The sequence below is a fragment of the Lipotes vexillifer genome, unplaced genomic scaffold, assembly GCF_000442215.2.
Source record: "Lipotes vexillifer unplaced genomic scaffold, Lipotes_vexillifer_v1.1 scaffold778, whole genome shotgun sequence".
In the NCBI taxonomy this organism is placed as follows: domain Eukaryota; kingdom Metazoa; phylum Chordata; class Mammalia; order Artiodactyla; family Lipotidae; genus Lipotes; species Lipotes vexillifer.
Window position 1 is genome coordinate 2,302,489 of NW_006774127.1, and position 18,604 is coordinate 2,321,092.

The following is an 18,604-nucleotide window of genomic DNA, read 5'->3' on the forward strand; positions in this document are numbered from 1 at the left end:
CGTGTACCGCAAAAAAAAAAAAAAAAAAAAAGTTATCACAGACGTCCTTTAGTTAGGAAAGGGAGCCTGTTTCATATGCTGACACTGGGTCATGGAAAGATGCACATCAGGTACGTTTAATTCCTACGGGTCTAGAGTAACCTCTCTCACAACCACCACCACCAAAACAAGAACAGGACCATCAGGTTGTGCTCTACAGGCCCAGGAAACCAGGACTCTACTCCCTTGACACTCACAATTACTGATACAGACATAAACATAAGCATGTTGCTGTCTGCATGCTCTCAAAAAGAGCATATATAATAGCACTCTGTTTACTGGACACAAATTTACAAATTCCATATCATCTACAAGTCAAATCTGAAGGAAAAAAAAAGTCTTCAAAGGTTTCAAACTAGGTTTCAAACTTCAAACTAGGTTCCAATAACCCTAGTTTGGTGACAGACGTCTCACCTCCTTATGGGGTTCCATTATCACGGTCACGCTTTTCCCGGTGACCTGGGCCAGCACCTGCAGGGAGTGCATAGCCTGCTTCCTCACGGTTGAGTTTGGAGACGTCACTTCCCGAACCAGGTCATGGGTCACGTGGTGGAAGGACTTCTCTTGGGCCGCCATGATCTCCTCGGCCCTCTCCTCGTCCTTCAGGGGCGTCGCACACCTCATCAGAAGCTGCTCCAGGGTGGTCTTGGCCATGGCGACTGCCCCATTGGAAACCTGCAGGCCAGGGACTCCTTAGCACGAAAGGGGGCCCACAGCACCCACGTCTCCTGCACACACTACCCCCAACAAACGCTGTCACTGGGGGTGCACGCCTGTCACGCCAGCTAATGTATCAAGTCTGCTTCATTAACGTCTGCAAGGTATTCCTGTAGCTAACTCTCCTGCTCATAGGTAATTTCTGTCTATCATTCAGAAAAGAAAATGCAGATCTAGACTTGATCCTTGTGTTTACCGAATGGATTTAAGCAGGCAATGCCCACCATCTTCTATTTGTTTGTGTTATATCTGCACAGAGGTTCATAAAGAACGCAACTCCTATAGAAACTTCTGGCCAGTTAAGTACTCTGGCCAGGGGCTGTTCATCAAGACAGACAAGTATTTAGATCCTCAAAGAAAGAGAACCTGAGGGCTCTGATCTGTCCTTTCATTAAAGATGCTGTAATGTTTTCTAAGCTTCTAGGAGAGCATATTTGCAGAACTGTCTGAAACCAACTGTGCTCCAGGCAAAGCAGCATCTTGAACCAGGATGGTTAGGTCTGGGGTCACCCATCACTTACCTCTCCAGTCAAGTCCATCATGACAAAGAGAAGAGCTTTGAGGAAGGTTTGCTGGTTCTGCAGAACCCAAGTGAGAGGCAGCCGCTCCATGAGGAACTTAATGGACACCACACCCCCCAGCTTTGCGTACCAGGCCTGCTCGTAGCAGCACGCGCACAAGCGTTCCACGATATAAGAGAAGAGGGGCAGCTGGCACGCCTGGAGAAAAACGCACACAACCCGTACGGTGTTACTCAGTTCTTACACTATGAGTGATTTCTAGAACGACCACCCTCAAGCACAAACACGCCCACACAGACCTCAGTCCTTCCTTACCCTCTCCTTTGAGCCCAGGATGATACTTGCAACATCAAATATCACAGCAAGGGCCACCTCCCCAATCTTGCAAAGTTCCTTTTCTTCATACGCCATACAAATAGCTATCGCATCAATGAGGACCAAGGGGTCCATTCCTTTCGACCCGTTCTCTTCACTGTGAAACATGGCGGTGCTGGGCTGGCTGCCCACCTGGTAGCAGGGGAGCAAGAAGGGACCTGAAAGGAGAGGCAGAGGGCACGAGGGAAAGTCGGGTTTAGCATCACATTCTCGTCCCTCAAATTGCAAAACTACCTCGTGTTTTCCTTGAGGTTAGGAATTTAATAAAAGCCCAACCCTGGTACTCCAGACCAACTGCTGGTAAACTGCAGTTATTTATAAACTAAGTGATCTGACTTGCACTAAGGCTATTTTTCTGAATGTTTTCCATTACACACTGATATTTTCACCCTTTCTCAATCCCAATTCAAAGATGTATTAGTTTAAAATGAGAACCACAATCAGGTATCTTCTTTAAAAAAATCATTAGCGAGGCCAAGAGGTACAATATGGGAACGACCATGGGTTATGCTCTGGACACTCCTGACATACAAGTAACAGTAAAAAGCAACAACATCCACCTACAAAACCTAACCCACACAGAGAACAGTCTGCCAGCAACTATTCATTCATACCTGGCAGGCACCCAGCATGAGGCAAGATGGGAGTTACTGAGAATCGTACAGGTCTGCTGGAAACACTGAGAAACAACCTTAGTGTTAAACTGTACAGCACTGACTGTCCAGGCTGGAAGAGTTAAAAAAAAAGGAGGGGAAGTTCTGTGTTCTGCAGTGTGTGGAGAAAACTACTCGTCGATCGAGGGTGAGGGGCTCCAAGGACCCAAAGTGCTACTCAAGTGTGCATGCTCACTGACCAGCACTGAAATTAAGGTGAGATTAAGTGTTCAGAAACTTAGCAATTGGCGGTGTGGTGACATTTTTACTGTTTTTTCCAAAATCACCAGTCTGCAGTGGCTTAGAAACACAGAGACAAACAAAATGGGTCCTTCACCACCCCAGAGCCTGAGAATCCGGAGCAGAGGTGAGAAGCGCCCAGGCAGGACGACGCCAGGGGCCCCAGGAGCAGAGCCTGGAGACTGAGGAGCGGCCAGCGGGTGACGCAGCAGAGCGGAGGTTGAGCCTTGGAAACACTGCCAAGGACAGGGGACCAGCAAGACGTGCGACCACGAACTGTCCCTGTTCTACACACAGAGGGTCCAAAAGTATTCAGCCCCCAGGAAAACAAAGGGCCAAAATGTTAAACTCCGTGTATTTTATAGGTAAAACTTGGTGACAATTTTCAAGTGAATACAGCACCCACCGCTGATATACCAACTATCTCTGTCAGTAGAATAAGTGGAAAACTATGAAACAAAAGTCAAAAACCAATCAGCCAAACTCAGCTTCTCTGAAACACAGCGTCTGACCGAGTTTTTGAAGCTCCCCGAAGGCCTCAACCCACCACTTCTCTGTCCCACTCACCACACTGCTGGGCAACTGCCACCATTGTGTAGTGGCGAATCAAGCTGGCTACAAAGGGCAGGGCACTGGGCCGGAGGTCTTTAATGACAGCAGACATGAACGCCCCAGTCAGAGCCTGCTCAAATGTCTTCCGAGCTGGAGTGTCTTGAGCTTTGTAGCGATGTGATATGATGACATTGGGTATGGTCTTTTCTGTAAAGCTGCAAGACAACAATTAAATCCATCATCACGACACTCAAGTCCTGAGCCAATGATTCCACTACAACTTACTTATTTTCAACCTGCCCACTTTCCTCTTGTGCAGATAGGCCTGAGTGAGTTAATTTCTCTGCTTTAATTTCAGCAACATTTTGGAATCAAACATGATGAATTTCATGATGAATGTTTATAGCCAATGGTTCAAGAGACACCAAATATGTTCTACCTAATATGAGCACAGGTAATGAATCAGAGGTAAATTACAAAAGGATAGCACATGCAATATTTTTGTAATTATTTTCTATTTTAAGAAATTTGATGTTTGATGTTAATCTTTTATAATTAAATAAGCCAAATTGTAAGAAGTATCAATGATCAAAGAGAGATGAAAAAAGCTATTACTTAAAGGCAACTATATACCTTTTCTATGTTGAAAAGTCACACCACTAGGTACAGAATCAAATGGGGCTATGGGTCTAAATGGATAAAGGTTTTACTGCCAATTATATGAGATTAACTAAAACCCAAGAAAGCAGAGTTAGGGAAGCACACATCAAACACAAGGATAAGAAATGGTCCTCAATATTTTAAAAATTTTTAGTTTCTTCCAACCATGAGCTGGTCCAGGTAACAGAAATTTCTTTCTGTCACCAGTCTGCCTCTAACATTTGCCCACTCACTCTCTGGTTCTTCCCCCAAAACTAACAAAATACACAGGCCCTTCATTTCCACGTGCAACATCTTCAAACAGAGGGAAAAGTGGTGGTCACACTCCCCACCCCACACCTGAACGTCTCCTCAGCTCTTTTCCCGATTGTAATCATGCTCTTTAAAAGGCCACTGGGTCCAACTAACCCAAACAGACATCTGAGCCCCACCACCCCCCTGGCCTGCTCTTCCACACTGTTCCTGACACCCCAGTACATGCTCCTCTGGCTTAAGCCAAGACAACCTGCGGTCAGCCAGAGTAAGTCATAGCCTTTCATCCACTTCCTGTGAAACACAGGGCAAAATCTAAAGTCTTCTTGGTGTTCCCCTGAGGCCCTAACTCAGCCCCATCCCACCCCACACTCCCTCCCGCCCAGCGCACTACTTAGCCTGCGATGCACAGCAGCACTTATCACTAGCTGGAATACTATGCATTTGTTTCTTTCTGCCATTGTCCATCTACCCCACTAGAATATAAATTACTTGAAGGCAAGGATGCAGTCTTATACACAAACCTTGAACAGAGCCTGGTTCTAGAAGGTACTCAAACTATGAATGCAGAGATGGAGAACAAACAGCCTTTATAAATAAGTGGGTCCTGAATATCCAAAGGGCAAAATATAAACATGGACCCCTACTCCACTCCATTCACAAAAGTTAATTCTAGAGGATAAAGATCAAACTGCAAAGGACAGAACTACAGAGCTTTTAGAAGATAATACAAGAGCATCTTCACGATGAGGATGCAGAAAATGATTGCTTACAAACAATATAATAAAAAGCATAAAACAAAAGGAAAAATTTATCACCTTGACCACAGTAATATCATGAACTTCTGCTTATCGAAAAATTAGGCTGAGGGCTTCCCTGGTGGCGCAGTGGTTGAGAGTCCGCCTGCCGATGCAGGGGACATGGGTTCGTGCCCCCAGATTCGTGCCCCGGTCTGGGGGGATCCCACATGCCGCGGAGCGGCTGGGCCCGTGAGCCATGGCCGCTGAGCCTGTGCATCCGGAGCCTGTGCTCCGCAATGGGAGAGGCCACAGCAGTGAGAGGCCCGTGTACCACAAAAAAAAAAAAAAAAAAAAAAAAAAAAATTAGGCTGAAAGGCTTAGAAACAATGAGCACACCTAGCAGAGAGACCTTGGTCTGTGTCCATTTCTTCAGGAGCCCTCATTCCTTTGAAAGGGAATGGTGACTCCAGGGCTGGGGGAGAGAGGGCACAAGGTGAGCCAGAAACATCCTGCTGAGCTACAAAGGATGCTCAGAAACTGATGGGGACACGACACAGGAATACAGGAGCCAGCCAGGAGGGGGTCTCAGTGACTCAATCTAGACAATCTGGTCACCAAATTAATGGACTGTCACCCTTTAAATAAACTAAGAATCCATGAGTCCATACTACTATAAACAAACATGAAAGGAGACAGAAAAAGCTCTTCCTTTGTAAAAAAAAGAGCACATGGAGGCAGAAAATCACCATTTTATATCCATACAAGAGAACATGATTTGGCAATGAAAAGGAGCAAACTACAAATTTTGCATCATGGATGAGTTTCAAAAGCATTACGCTGGGACTTCCCTGGTGGCGCAGTGGTTAAGAATCCACCTGCCAATGCAGGGGACACAGGTTCAATCCCTGGGCCGGGAATATCCCACATGCCGCAGAAAAACTAAGCCCATGTGCCACAACTACTGAGCCTGTGCTCTAGAGCCCACGAGCCTCAACTACTGAGCCTGCGTGCTGCAACTACTGAAGCTTGTGCGCCTAGAGCCGGTGCTCCACAACAAGAGAAGCCACTTCGATGAGAAGCCCGCACACTGCAGTGAGGAGTAGCCCCTGCTCACCGCAACTAGAGATAAAAGCCCGCACGCAGCAACAAAGACCCAACGCAGCCAAAAAATAAAAAAATTTTTTTCAAAATTATATTAAAAAAAAGGAACCGTACAATATGCAGCCCTGGGTTTGGCTTCTTTCCCTTAGCCTGGTGTTGGAAATGATCTATTCATCTTGGAACACGAGTCAGTAGTTAATTCCTTGTTACTGCTGAGATTTCGTTGTATCCACGCACCACGGATGACAGACATCTGGACTGTTTCTAGTCTATTATGATTCTTAAGGCTACAAGTTTCCCTCAAAATATAGCCTTAGTTGTACCCCAATTACATCTGACCACATACTGCCCTTTCCTTTGCTCTTCATTCCTGTGGGACTTCAAGCAACTATGCCACTTCACACTATTCGACATGTCTCTTAATTCTTTTTAAAACTTTTCATCTTTTTCTCTCTCTGCACACATTCTGGATAATTTCTTTTGACTTATCTCTTATCTAAAGATTCTCTTTCTCCTTTCTTTTCTTTAATCTGCTTGGGCAATTTTTATAAGGTTTGTAATTTCTTGGAATGTTTTTAAGTTTGTCTTTCATTTATTTTAAACACAGCAGAAGCATAGTTATAACCTAGCTGTGGAGATACTCATATCTTCAGTCTGAGCAGAACTCTTTCTGCTGACTCTGCGGGCTCTTATTCATGCTGCCTTATTTCCTTGTGCACCTGGCTATTTCTCACTGCTCTCTCTCCAATGCTCTTTCAACAACTGAGCACCTACTATATATATGGCATTATCTTTGATGCCATGAGAAACGTAAAATAACAAGGGAAAAACCTCTTCCCTGAAACCTATAAAACAGAAAGATGACAAACATACATTACCACAAAAGATCATTATATAAAGGTCACAGCCTTAGTGATATGAGCGAAATAAAAATGTCACACAAAAGGATCACTCTGGATTGGAAAAGCAAAAGATCCCCTGAACACCTATCATGTGCAGGTGCTGCAAATGTAACGGTTAGCCAAAGGGAGAGAGGACTGACCCTTGATTCCTGAAGCTTGCGCCCTAGTGGAGGAGGCAATAATAAAGGAGGATTATGACTGAGAGAAATTCTAACTCGCAAGCGCCCAAGGTTCTTCCCATTTTCTCTAAAAAGCAAGAGAAGCATTGCTGAGCAAACAACATGTCATTTTCCTGAACTGAAGGAACATACTTAAAACACTAAGAGATCTGGGAGGTCCTCTCCATCCCTAATTTTCTGAAATAAGTTATGTCCCAGCACAGAGAATTAAATCATCAGCATACTTAGGGTGTGCCAGGAGCTGGTAGAGTGCGTGTTTATTGTCCTCCAGACTCATCATTGCCACCAGGAAGCACCTGATCACTTCCCACGCCTGCCTCCGGTAGTAGGGCTCCGTGTTGGCGCTCTTCAGGCAGTCCAGAGCCGTTTCAATGGCCTACAGCAAAGAAACGCAAAAACTGTAGTCTGTGCTGAAATGACATGACTCTGAAAAGCTTGCACGGAAAGCACGTGCACCACCCAGAAGAACCTGAATGCATGTTTGCTCCTGAAGAGACCACAGGGGGCCTGCACACAGGCTAGCAGGTATCCTCCAAATGAAACCTCCAGAGAAGGTAACAGAAGTATTATGACATAAAGAGCTGCCATGGTTCAAACTGAAATGGGACGTGGAGTTCACTAATTTCATGCTTAAGTAGCCAATGGGAGATTCCAGAAATTAAGTGAGCTCAGAAGGCCTCTTGTGGTAGATTTGCTGGATTAAACTACCATCTGAGTCGTCTCAGTTCAAAACTAAAAGATGGCTTTCCTAAGCTTTTACTAAATTCTCTCTTTAAAAGTGGGTTTACTTCATTTTTGCAGAAAACCTACATAGCTACATACACATTTTAGCCTTTTCATTAGGTTGACCAGGAAGGCAGGGAAGGAACACACACAAAAAAACACTTGGAGTCTTTAACAGCTAAGATATTAATGTTAAAGATACTTATATACCTAGAAATCAAAGCCCCAATCTGTGTTGAAGATTAAAGATTTATCCTGGCCACGTGTGAGGAACCACAGCTGACACGGACAGGGGCCCCACCCTCCAGACGCAGCCAGGCGACACAGCACAGAGGGTGACAAGGGCCCCTCACTGCATCACTCCCAGCTTGCGTGTCCGAGCTCTTCTGGGGCACCACAGAAGTGCCCTTTCTCCTGCTGCCTCTGACCTGCTCAGGGTTATGTAATAAATCACGCAAGGACAGTCTGAGAAGTGTTATTTTTAAGAATCAACATAACCTACGAGCCAATCACCTGTCCCTTCCCTGCCAAAAAAGGGATTGTAACGTATGCCAAAAGCAGAACTGTTGTCATGTAAATACACTGGCACTCGCCCTGCTGGTCATCCCCTTCCCTGCTGGTTCCTTCAGCTCTGCAGGGTATGCCACAGCCCTCAGGATGCTACCTGCTGGGAGAAGGGCTCCGAGAGCACCGCGGAGTTCCTGCGAGGGTCCAGGAGGACCAGGGAGGCCTGTCTTGAACCTGGTTTCCTCCATACGCTTTAGATGCTTTGGGGAAGAACTACTTCTACAGGGATTTTCTTGCTCTGCTTAATCTATGCAGAGGTCAAGTGAAAGTCAGATGCCTTAAGTTTTCATTCTAATACCAAGCCTGCCACTGATGGGGCTAAAGCAAATAGAATCCTAACTTAAGGAAACGACCTAAAACGTGGCAATGGGCTAGATTCACAGTATGTTCACTGTGGTAATTTTCAAGGTAAAGACAGAATTTTAGTTGTATTTTCTTACAGGGAAACTAGTGTTTATTTGGCAAGTATTTAGATAAAGGTTTTGATGAGAAGCTAAGACTGGAAAGGGCGACATCATTCTATGGGGTGGGGCTGGGAGAAGGGTGGACACAATTTGTGTGCTTGATAAACTTCGCGGGGGCGGGGAAAGGTGTGTGTGTGTAGGGGGGACAGGTGGACTGAGAGACGACGACAGGAAACGACTCCAGACTGACATTACCCATGATGGGTACCCTTCCTCACAAATATTCAGTAAAGTCTGGCTTAAAAAAAAGAATTACAGAAATCACTACTGTGTGTAAACTCCTTATACAGAAAGGTAAACAAGCTGAGTTCTACAATACAATGCATCAGGACAGAATAGAGTGAGCCTGAGCAAAAGGAGGGCTTTGAGTGGTTCCAGGCCACAGGATGCTGTTAAGACCAGGCCTGCAAGGAGTTCAAGAATCCCAGCCAAGCGTCTGGCTCACTGAAATGGCTGTCACTCAGATACACGTGAAAGTCTTCTATAAAACCCTTTCCAAAAATGCACATTATATTAACGGCTAGATAAGCGTTCTGAAAAGACATGGTAACAATAGCTGTAACGCAGGCAGGAAGGCTGGTCATATAATAAAAAGGGGGAAGTTGAACGTGACAACATAGATTGTAATAAATACAAGCTTAGCTATGTGACAAAGGACCAGGAGGGGTCAGTAAGGTGAAGGGGCGGTGTTCAGCAAGGATCAAGCAGAAGCAGCTGAGTGCTCTACCACACGCTGGGGACAGTCTGCTGATTTTTATACAAGGGCAGAGGCTTTAGAACGCCTCTGCACACAGAGAGAAACCAAAGAGCTCTCCGTGGTGGGCTAAGGAGCCATGTCGCCCTGGATAGAGACTGGGAGAGAAGCAGGTACTCAGGAGTGACGGGAATGAGACAGGAACAGGACTAACCTGGGTTCTAAATGACACAATGTAAAACCTATTGGACATCAAAACAGATTAAGTGCAAGGGTGGGGTGGGCTGGGCGACACCTCCTGGTCCATCAGGAAGGACAGCCCTGCACAAGGGTCCAACGTCCTCAGGAGCAACACCACCCACTGGCCTCCTGGAATGATGGAAGCTCCAACCGACCAAGCTGGGCCCCAATAAATCTTCATCTTCTTTGAGTTAGAAATTCCCACCCCAAAAGTATATGTTCTATTTCCATGTTTTCAAATAGAAATTAAATGTCTTAAAATGAAACTTACAGTATCTTTAAGAAACTCCCAGAGACTCCAAAATTTACCTTCTCCATCGGGAGCTGAAGAGATGCTTTACAGTCAGAAAACTCCACTGTGATACTGGGGCCTTGAACTTCAGTCACGACATAGTGCAGCTTCTGGGACTCCTTCAACATCTTCCTGTTACTGCCACCAAATTTACCAAGGACACGATAGGCCACATGCGAAATGCTGTCTGCAGGGTTGCGTAAAGTGCGCCACAAAGCCTGAAAGTCAGTACGCTTTCATTAACCCTCCGAGGCGATGCAGTCCCACGGTCCCCCAATCCCAACTCAAAAGTTATGAAAGACTACACGGCAAAAACTCCTCCTCCCACCTCCGTCCCCCAAACACACAGTTCCCCTCTGGAAACCAATGACGTTAGTCAGGTGTGTCCTTCCAAAGAAATCGTATGACTTTACAGAAAATGCACATATAAATATAAATGTTCTTCCATGCTCCTGCAGTACAAATGGTAGCACGTCATAAACAGTGCAGAGCTCAAAGGCAAGAAAACTGAACAACACATTGTTTGGGCAGATATACAAAATGGGATGGGGGAGCAGAGAGGAAAACACAATTTGCTGGCACAGCTCTTGACCTTGGGTTAGATGGTGCCTTCTCAGGTTTTTACTTCTATTATTAGGCTTTATAACTTACAAACATGATACATAAACTACCTTTTACATTTCAAATTTGATATTACAAAGGACAGTGAAGAGGGAAAACAGTGATCATAAAAGGACCTGCATTATGGGAAAACTGAGTTACTGTGTACCTTGTACTCACAGTTAGTATAAGGAACAGAGACGTACTCAATTGTTCCAAGACACTCTGTCAGTTTTCCCACACCTTTTCACCTAAATTATCATAAGCCCTGAAAATCACCATAGCTCACTATTTAAACCTATTTTCTTAGACCACCTTCTGTAACAATGCCAGGTATTAGTGTCCAACGACAGTCAACATAAAATCTTGGAACTCTTCTTAAAAGCAAAATTCCAATTTCTCTTACATTCCTGTAGGTCCAAAGAGGCTTCCCTTCACGACTGTCGAGAGATGTAATCTAAGACTCCTTACCCTCCATCTGGCCCACCCAAAGCTCAGGTATCCTCAGGAGAGGGGTCTTCTGCTTACCTCCCCAGGAAGGGGTGGCACTGGGAACGGGAGGGTCCAATCTCCCAGCACTCGCACAGGTTCGTAGCAGGTTGACGGTACTCTGCCAGTTGTCCAGCAGGTAGGGTAACTGTGCCTCCAAAAGCAAGAAGCAGCCCTGACCCAATTCTCCCTGGGGCTGTCTGCCTCACAGAAGGGCAAGAGGCCCAAGAATCCATCCTTGCCTCCTCTTCCCACAGGAAGCTCACCCAGCTTGGGTCGGGCCCACGGTCTGCCTTCCAGAACCAATGGTCCTGTCCTCCTCTCAGGCTCGAGAGTCAGTCAAGCCTCCAAATGACTGGACTTGGACTTGGAGGCTCCAACCCAACCTCTAGGCCATGCTCTCCTGCCTAGATGGAGCCCAAGATCTAAATTTCAGGACTGGCAGGTGAGTCCTGGTTGCACCTCCAACCTACTGTCCAGAGACTCCTGTACTTGAGTTACTGCCCATCACAGAAAGCTGGCATTCGGACTACCTACTTGGGGCCAAATACTCTACACCAAAGGGGCAGGTGAGTAAGCAACAGGCAGCCTGAATCTTGAACACTTACCAACCACATTACAAATCATTACCATCAGCAAAACATGAAGGAATAACCTGATATTTGACACTGAGCTCTAATGACCAAAAATATAAAATGGCTTCAAAACCACCTCCTTTCTTATCTGCTCTGTTTCCTTTGGGGGTGGCCAGACAGCTCTACTTCCTTTACAAGTTTGCATCTCTACTGTGTAACTCGACATCTCTCCTGGATAAAGAGAGGATCTCCCTGGAAGAAACAGCAGCCATTTAAGACCTGCCTTCCCAAGTCATCAACTTCACAAGAACGTGACACCATGAAAGCCCTCTGAAAGGGGAGCAATACTGCAAAACAAATATTCACTCAATACCTGCAATATTTCTTGACATCGTTTCATAAGCCAGAAGACTCACACAGCAAGTTGAAGGCTACACCAGCAGCCCACCAGAAAGCAGGGAGCCCACCACTCTGCACAGCGACCTCAACAGTTGCCAGTCACTTCTGAAACTGACAGCCTAAAATCCTCAGTGAGAACTAGATACATAAGTCCTGGCGTCCTCTGCTGGTGGCACGGAAACGCAGACTTACCTGCATGAGTTCTGCGCGCACTGGCTGGATGTGGTCATAGAGGAAGTCAGGCTGCAGGTTGTCCACACACAACTCCAGAGTCCTCAGGCCTTGGCTGACCAACGTCTGCGACCCGTTGAGAGCCGACACCAAGGGGTCCATCAACATGGGCAGATAGGGCAGGAGCGAGCTCAGCCGCACGGGCACCGTGAGACACAACTCCACGAAGAGGTCCTTCATGTGCTGCTTGTGCAGGCCACTCTGCAGCATGTTCAGCCCTAAATACAGGGTGTGAGGCCGTCAGGGGGAAATTACTTCCCAGACACATGCCCAAGTTAACTGTACAGAATAAGTGACCCGCCTTTTCACATAAACATCAGCCCGATAATAGGAAGGCTTTTTACGCCTTATAATTTCTGTATTAGCTAAATCTATTCTGTAACTGTACCCTGTGACCTCTTCCATCTACCTTATTCGTGGTGACAACAGCAGGCTGCACATAGTTTCAGTTACAATTAATATTATTTAATGTTGATTAAATTAATATTAAGGACTAATAAATATTATACATCAAACTTTTAAAAATCATGTCATGCTACGAATAAGCCCAGTCTAAAGAAACAGACTCCAATATGACGTGTCCATATCAAGCTTGATGTTTATAACCTTACGTGTTTTTTCAGATTCCCAGTAAACCACAGTTGATGTCTATGCTCTAAAATAAACATTAAAAAAAAAAATCCACTTTCGGTTTTTATAAATGGGAGGAGCTTCCTGCTCATGAACACAACCCCCCAACTTTTCACGAGGGTAACCAAGTATTTACTGAGCCCCTTCCTAAGACATGTCAGATCAGCACCTGCCCACAGAACCTTAAAGACAAGTGGAAAGAGAAAAGCAAGTAACAGTGGCCGCAAACAAGGCACGTCCCAGGCAGCTGAGGCTGAAGAAAGAGGAGCTATCAGGGAAGGCCAAGGCATCACACAGCAGCCACACCAGATTCAGAATCCAAAGGAGAAGGTGGGTGAGGAGAGGGCACAGCTAAGTTCCCAAGGAGGGGATGCACTTGAACAAGACCAGGTGGGGAGAAGTAAGGCTGGGAAGAGCGCAGGAGGGAAAATCAGACTGATCAGAGCAGAGGGCGCAGGCTGGGGAAGACTGGGGACGGGGTCAAACACGGACGACAGAGCCTGACTATGGGCCACTTTAAGCACCTGGCCTGGGGGACGTACAGCCATGTTACATTCATCATTTTCAAGGATTTCCCAGTTGTGAAGATTCATTCCCTTGCCAAGCGCTCACCCTTACAAAAAAAAAAAAAACAATTCCTAGGATAGTGTTTCTAGTCAGTTCATACCTGTAAACATTCACTGGACCCAATATTCCTTTTAGTTATATATACCTTGAAAGCATTCCTAACACACAGGAATAAAAGAATTCTGTCTATGCAAGTTAGCAACTAGATAAAAGTATAAACATATTTTTATGTATTTTATATAAAGCTTATATCAGCTTTGTAACTTGTCTTTTTCCCTTCTTGTTCTGATTCTCCTTCAATCTAGGGATCCCTGATCTTACTAAACCACTTTCTAGCACTGCTTATCAAACGCTACAAAAATGTAACAAAGTCCTAACCGGGGTAACTAAGACCTTCCAACTCCCATTCGACTCTGAGCAGGGAGAAGAACCCAGGGATGGACACACACATACACACACTGCAGGGGACATGTACATACATCCCCTCACCATGACCTTCACCAGGTACAGAGCAGGAACCCCAGCAACCAAGGGAAGCAAGACCCATGCACGCGCACAAGACTAAAAGGCAACCAACATCACTGCGCTGACCTTGCAGTAGGTTTGGAAGGAGAGGCAAAAATTCCTGATACAGGAGATCATGGCTACCTCCCCCGATGGAGCGGAACAAGGCTCGAAGCAGCAGGAAATAGTTATAGGGTTCTTTGGCAGTCTGGGCGAGCTCCATTGAGCTGTTCACAATCTTGTGCAGGTGAGGCTGCAGGATGGAGAAAAGGCAGGTTAACAAGCTCTAAATGAGGAGGGTTCGCTGCAAAAAGATAGAAATGGAAGGTAATTTTGATGAATTTATTCCAAAAGGAAAAACAAAACAAAAATTTTCCAACTTTTATTTGACTCAAATTAATTTCTCTTAAAACATATGTAGGCTTCCACCAGTTTGGCTGTGAAAGAAGCATTCACCATACCTTACTATGTAGGTATAGTGATGGTATATACCTATGGTATATACCTATATACCTATGTAGATATATGATGCTGAGCAGACACTTTGCAACAGGAACTGGAGGGCCTGTGAGCTCTACGGTTCTTGTGAACAGTCCTTCATGAGACCAAATAATCAAACAAGATGAGGGACTTCGCTGGTAGCACAGTAGTTAAGAATCTGCCTGCCAATGCAGGGGACACGGGTTCAATCCTTGGTCCGGGAAGATCCCACATACTACTGAGCAACTAAGCCCGTGAGCCACAACTACTGAGCCTGAGCTCTAGAGCCCACGAGCCACAACTACTGAGCCCATGTGCCACAACTGCTGAAGCCCGTGCACCTAGAGCCCGCGCTCTGCAACAAGAGAAGCCACCGCAATGAGAAGCCCACGCACCACAACAAAGACTAGCCCCCGCTCGCCGCAACTAGAGTAAGCCCGTACGTGGCAATGAAGACCCAATGCAGCCAAAAATAAATAAATAAATAAATTTATAAAATAAAATAAACTTAAAAAAAAATCAAACAAAATGAAAGAAGCCTGTTCCTTAACTATCAGAATGCAAAATGCAACCTAAAGGAACTGAAACTTCACTACCAAATACCATACATGCAAAGTTTGGAAGAACCTCAAAAGACATTTGAGATGGTAACGTTTTAGAAGACTTAATCGAAAAATGTGTTCATGAGCATTTTATTAGCTTATAGTAAGTTTAATCAACATTTTAAGACAGATTAGTTTTTTATCTTATACTTCAAATCCTAGTTTTGACATGTGACAGGTTAAGTTTGATGTGAATTTTTTTGCAGGTGTATTTAAAGTGAACTGTGAACTGTAAACTACCTGTATAGTCAGTGATACAATTACAAGTCTGTTACTGTATATGGCAAGATATATTTCTTTTATGGATAAATCATATATATTAGTTTCATGACAAAACGTTCTATGAAATTATTCTTTGAACATCTTTCTTGAACAATATTCCAAAACCCCATCATTAGACTTGTCTAATCTATTAGGTTTTATTCTCTTTTTTGTTGGTTGCTGTTCTACACAGTTGTCCCAGATATCGGCAAAAATGGAATTATTTGAAGATACCAAATTATGTGGACAAAGACTATTAAATATTTTATATCTTTCTAAAAATTTGAATATTTTCTTTTTATACTAACACAGAAGTAACGTCAAGGTTGTTGACAACTGATTACTATATAACTGAAAAAATGGAGGAAACTGTCACATAAAAGCACAAATTACTGGTGCTTTATATCACCACCTATATATTTACTTCAGGAAAAAATGGGTCTTTTCCCCTATGGGAAAACATCTCTCTTCAGACAGAACTGATGATAATATTCGACCTTCTACAGAAATTAAGTGGAAGAGAATTTTGATAAGGTTTTTGTTCCATCTGCTGCCTTTAGTGGATGATGTAACCATGCATTGGTTTCTGCCATTTGCTAGAATCAAATAACTGAGATAAAATTATACGTATAGAATTAGTCATCTATAAAAATGTGTTATGAGACACATCCCTCCCAGATGGTCTTAATAAAGGACACAAATTGGCTAGAGCTCTTGATTCAGAGGGGAAAAATGAACAAATAGTCCTGAAATGGGACGTTTATGTGCTGCCACAGAAAATATGAACACAGAGAAGATGTGCTGTGGAAGATGGGTATGTGATGAGAACTGTTACACAGCCAACCATTTCCCATTGGATCTGAGAGGTAAGATGTTTTTCCCTCTTATATTCTTCTGCGTCACTCAATTAAAAAAAAAAAAAAAGCACAGTGTGCTCCTACACTACTTGTGTGGTCCAAACAAGAAATGAGTTTAAAAAAGAAAATCAGGGGCCAAGACTAATGACAACCCCTGCCTACCACGAGAGCTCTGAAGTGTTCATTTTGGATTAGGAGACAAATAAATTAAGCTCTGCTTTAGAAACACAAGAAATGTTTTCTACACTTGGCCCTGATTCGTTGTAAACATTTATTAATTCAATATTACAATATTTATAAATATAAAGAGCAACGCCAGTTTCTGTTCAAAATGAAGAAAATTAAAAAGCAACAACAAAAAAACCCAAACACAATGCATAGCTCGGATCTGAGTTTACCTTCAGCATTTGTTCGTTTTCAGCTGCGAAGAGGGAGACGGAGCCAAAGACCAACTTGAACAGCTTGAGGTACAGGTTGGAGAGCTCCACATTGGAGCCCATTTCTGGCAGGCGGTCCAGGAGATATTCCACCAGAATTGTAGCAAACAGAGCAGAGGTAGTAGGATTTGCCAAGAAGGAATTGGCAACAATCTGCCAAAACAAGAAACACATGTGACAAAAATCATTACTTCCAAAAAAAAATCCCACAAGGACTCAGGGGCAAAAAATATACAAATCAATTTTCACTGCAAAGTAAAGGAGCTGTTACAGTGGAGGATTCCTGGACTGAATGTCAATATTATGACATAGTGTGAGTGTGTTTCGTGTTTGGTAACTGCAACATTGTTGCTTTTGTTGTGGTCATCCATTTACAAAGCTTGGTGTCAGTTTATCTCTTGTAAAAATAGAATACTGTGTGTGTGTGTGTGTGTGTGTGTGTGTGTGTGTGTGTGTGTGTGTGAGTTGTGAAAAAAAAAAAAAGAAAGAAAAGAAAACTACCATATGGCAATTGTATCAGTTACCTATTACTTTGTAACAAATTACCCCAAAGTGCAATGGCTTAAAACAACACATATTATTTCACAGTTAAAAAAGAAAAAAATTCATTACTTCCCCAAAGCGGATTCAAGAAAAAATAATGAACTTTCCAAAATTACAAAATCAAATCTGTATCAGACACTTCAGGAAATGAATTATCCACCAAAAGAAAAAAAATAAAACCGATTTGAACACTGAGTGGAGTTCACTTAAGTACTTAATCTGTCATTTTATCGTCACCATCAAGGACCAAGAGCCTACATCTAACATGTATTTAATTTCTACTATGAAAGGAAGTGGTCCAAAGCATCTTAAACTTTTGGAATTTTTTTTTACTACAGCCTAATAGTTCTCTAAATTTTGCTCTACAACACTATCCTTAGGCATATCACTTACAAAATAAAAGGAACACCAAGCATTCGACACATGTTGAAAGAACATAAGAAAACAGTGTCATACCTGAAGAGCGTAATTTTTTGAGATTCTCTCCACCATATAAGGGACTGTAGTCTGAAAGATTTCTTTAAACGTTAATGGGTTCATCATCGTGAAGACGCCGGCAAAGTGCTCCAATACCTCCTTCTCTTCCTTCATTCTAACAGTTTGGCAGTTTGCTACTCGAATGTATGTCTGTCCATTTCCTGCTATCTGGACCTAGCACAGGAAAAAAAAACACACGGGAATTAAAACTGAATAGCTCTGAATATATTCCAATACACAATCAGATCAACTGAATACTTAAAACAGAGTATTTGAATTAGATAACAAATCTCCGCCACCTCCCCACTCCCAAATCTTTTAAATTCTCTATTTTCACCTTAAATTTGCGGGGGAAAAAAAAAAAAGACCTCAGAAAACAAAAACCTTCGTTAGGTGTTTAAAACAGTAAGAAATTTAGTAAAATTAAATATCGTTTCTATTGCATTCCCTTTACACCATCTGCCCCTCAAAATACACTGACACTTACAGGAGTTCTCACCATAAATGCAACCCTATGCTACAGAACAAAAGCAAACCTCGGTATATGAATACTCTAGACCATCCAAATAGTAACAGATTGTTGAGACCCCTTCCATCACTAGCACCTCTAATTCTAAGAGGCATTTTCCACACTCAGGAGCCTGGTTTGAGGGCACTCACTGCCTTACCTGATAAATATCTAAAGCCTGCATTGCATATTTCACAAGTTTTATGTAAATCTGAGTCTCTTTGGGCTGCAACTGCTTGTTGGGAATGAACTGAGCTTCTGGAAAAGAGATAGCACAATAAGTTAATGGGAATAAAACCCACTCTATGAAAAACATCATTTGTCGAAATGATTCAAGAGCACAATTACCACCAGGCGCTTTGCACGATGTTATGCCCCACGTGATTGTCTTGACGCCACAGACCAAGGTTTTTACCAAACTCCGGCAATCCGTGACTTGGAATGTCTGCTTGTCTTCCTTGTCTTTTTCTCCTTGCTTCTCAAAAGGAGGCACAGGGGCTGGCGTCACAGGGGTGGCAGGGGTGGGGGGCGGA

At 43.7% G+C, this 18,604-nt stretch overlaps 1 protein-coding gene across 2 annotated transcripts in view; it reads right to left on the bottom strand.

Annotated features, from left to right (window-relative positions):
* The window catches only part of TRRAP (transformation/transcription domain associated protein), a 109,775-nt gene that overhangs the window by 70,906 nt on the left and 20,265 nt on the right, over positions 1 to 18,604 (bottom strand). For both annotated transcript variants that reach the window (XM_007448864.1, XM_007448863.1), the window contains exons 15-26: positions 18,420 to 18,604; positions 18,232 to 18,329; positions 17,543 to 17,737; positions 16,505 to 16,696; positions 13,994 to 14,159; positions 12,167 to 12,423; positions 9,929 to 10,129; positions 7,156 to 7,307; positions 3,113 to 3,312; positions 1,593 to 1,810; positions 1,278 to 1,475; positions 454 to 714 (exon numbers count right to left, since the gene is read on the bottom strand). The exon at positions 18,420 to 18,604 is cut by the window's right edge and continues 12 nt beyond it. In XM_007448864.1, coding sequence (XP_007448926.1) covers positions 454 to 714; positions 1,278 to 1,475; positions 1,593 to 1,810; positions 3,113 to 3,312; positions 7,156 to 7,307; positions 9,929 to 10,129; positions 12,167 to 12,423; positions 13,994 to 14,159; positions 16,505 to 16,696; positions 17,543 to 17,737; positions 18,232 to 18,329; positions 18,420 to 18,604 — 2,323 coding nt within the window. The remainder of the gene's footprint in view (positions 1 to 453; positions 715 to 1,277; positions 1,476 to 1,592; positions 1,811 to 3,112; positions 3,313 to 7,155; positions 7,308 to 9,928; positions 10,130 to 12,166; positions 12,424 to 13,993; positions 14,160 to 16,504; positions 16,697 to 17,542; positions 17,738 to 18,231; positions 18,330 to 18,419) is intronic.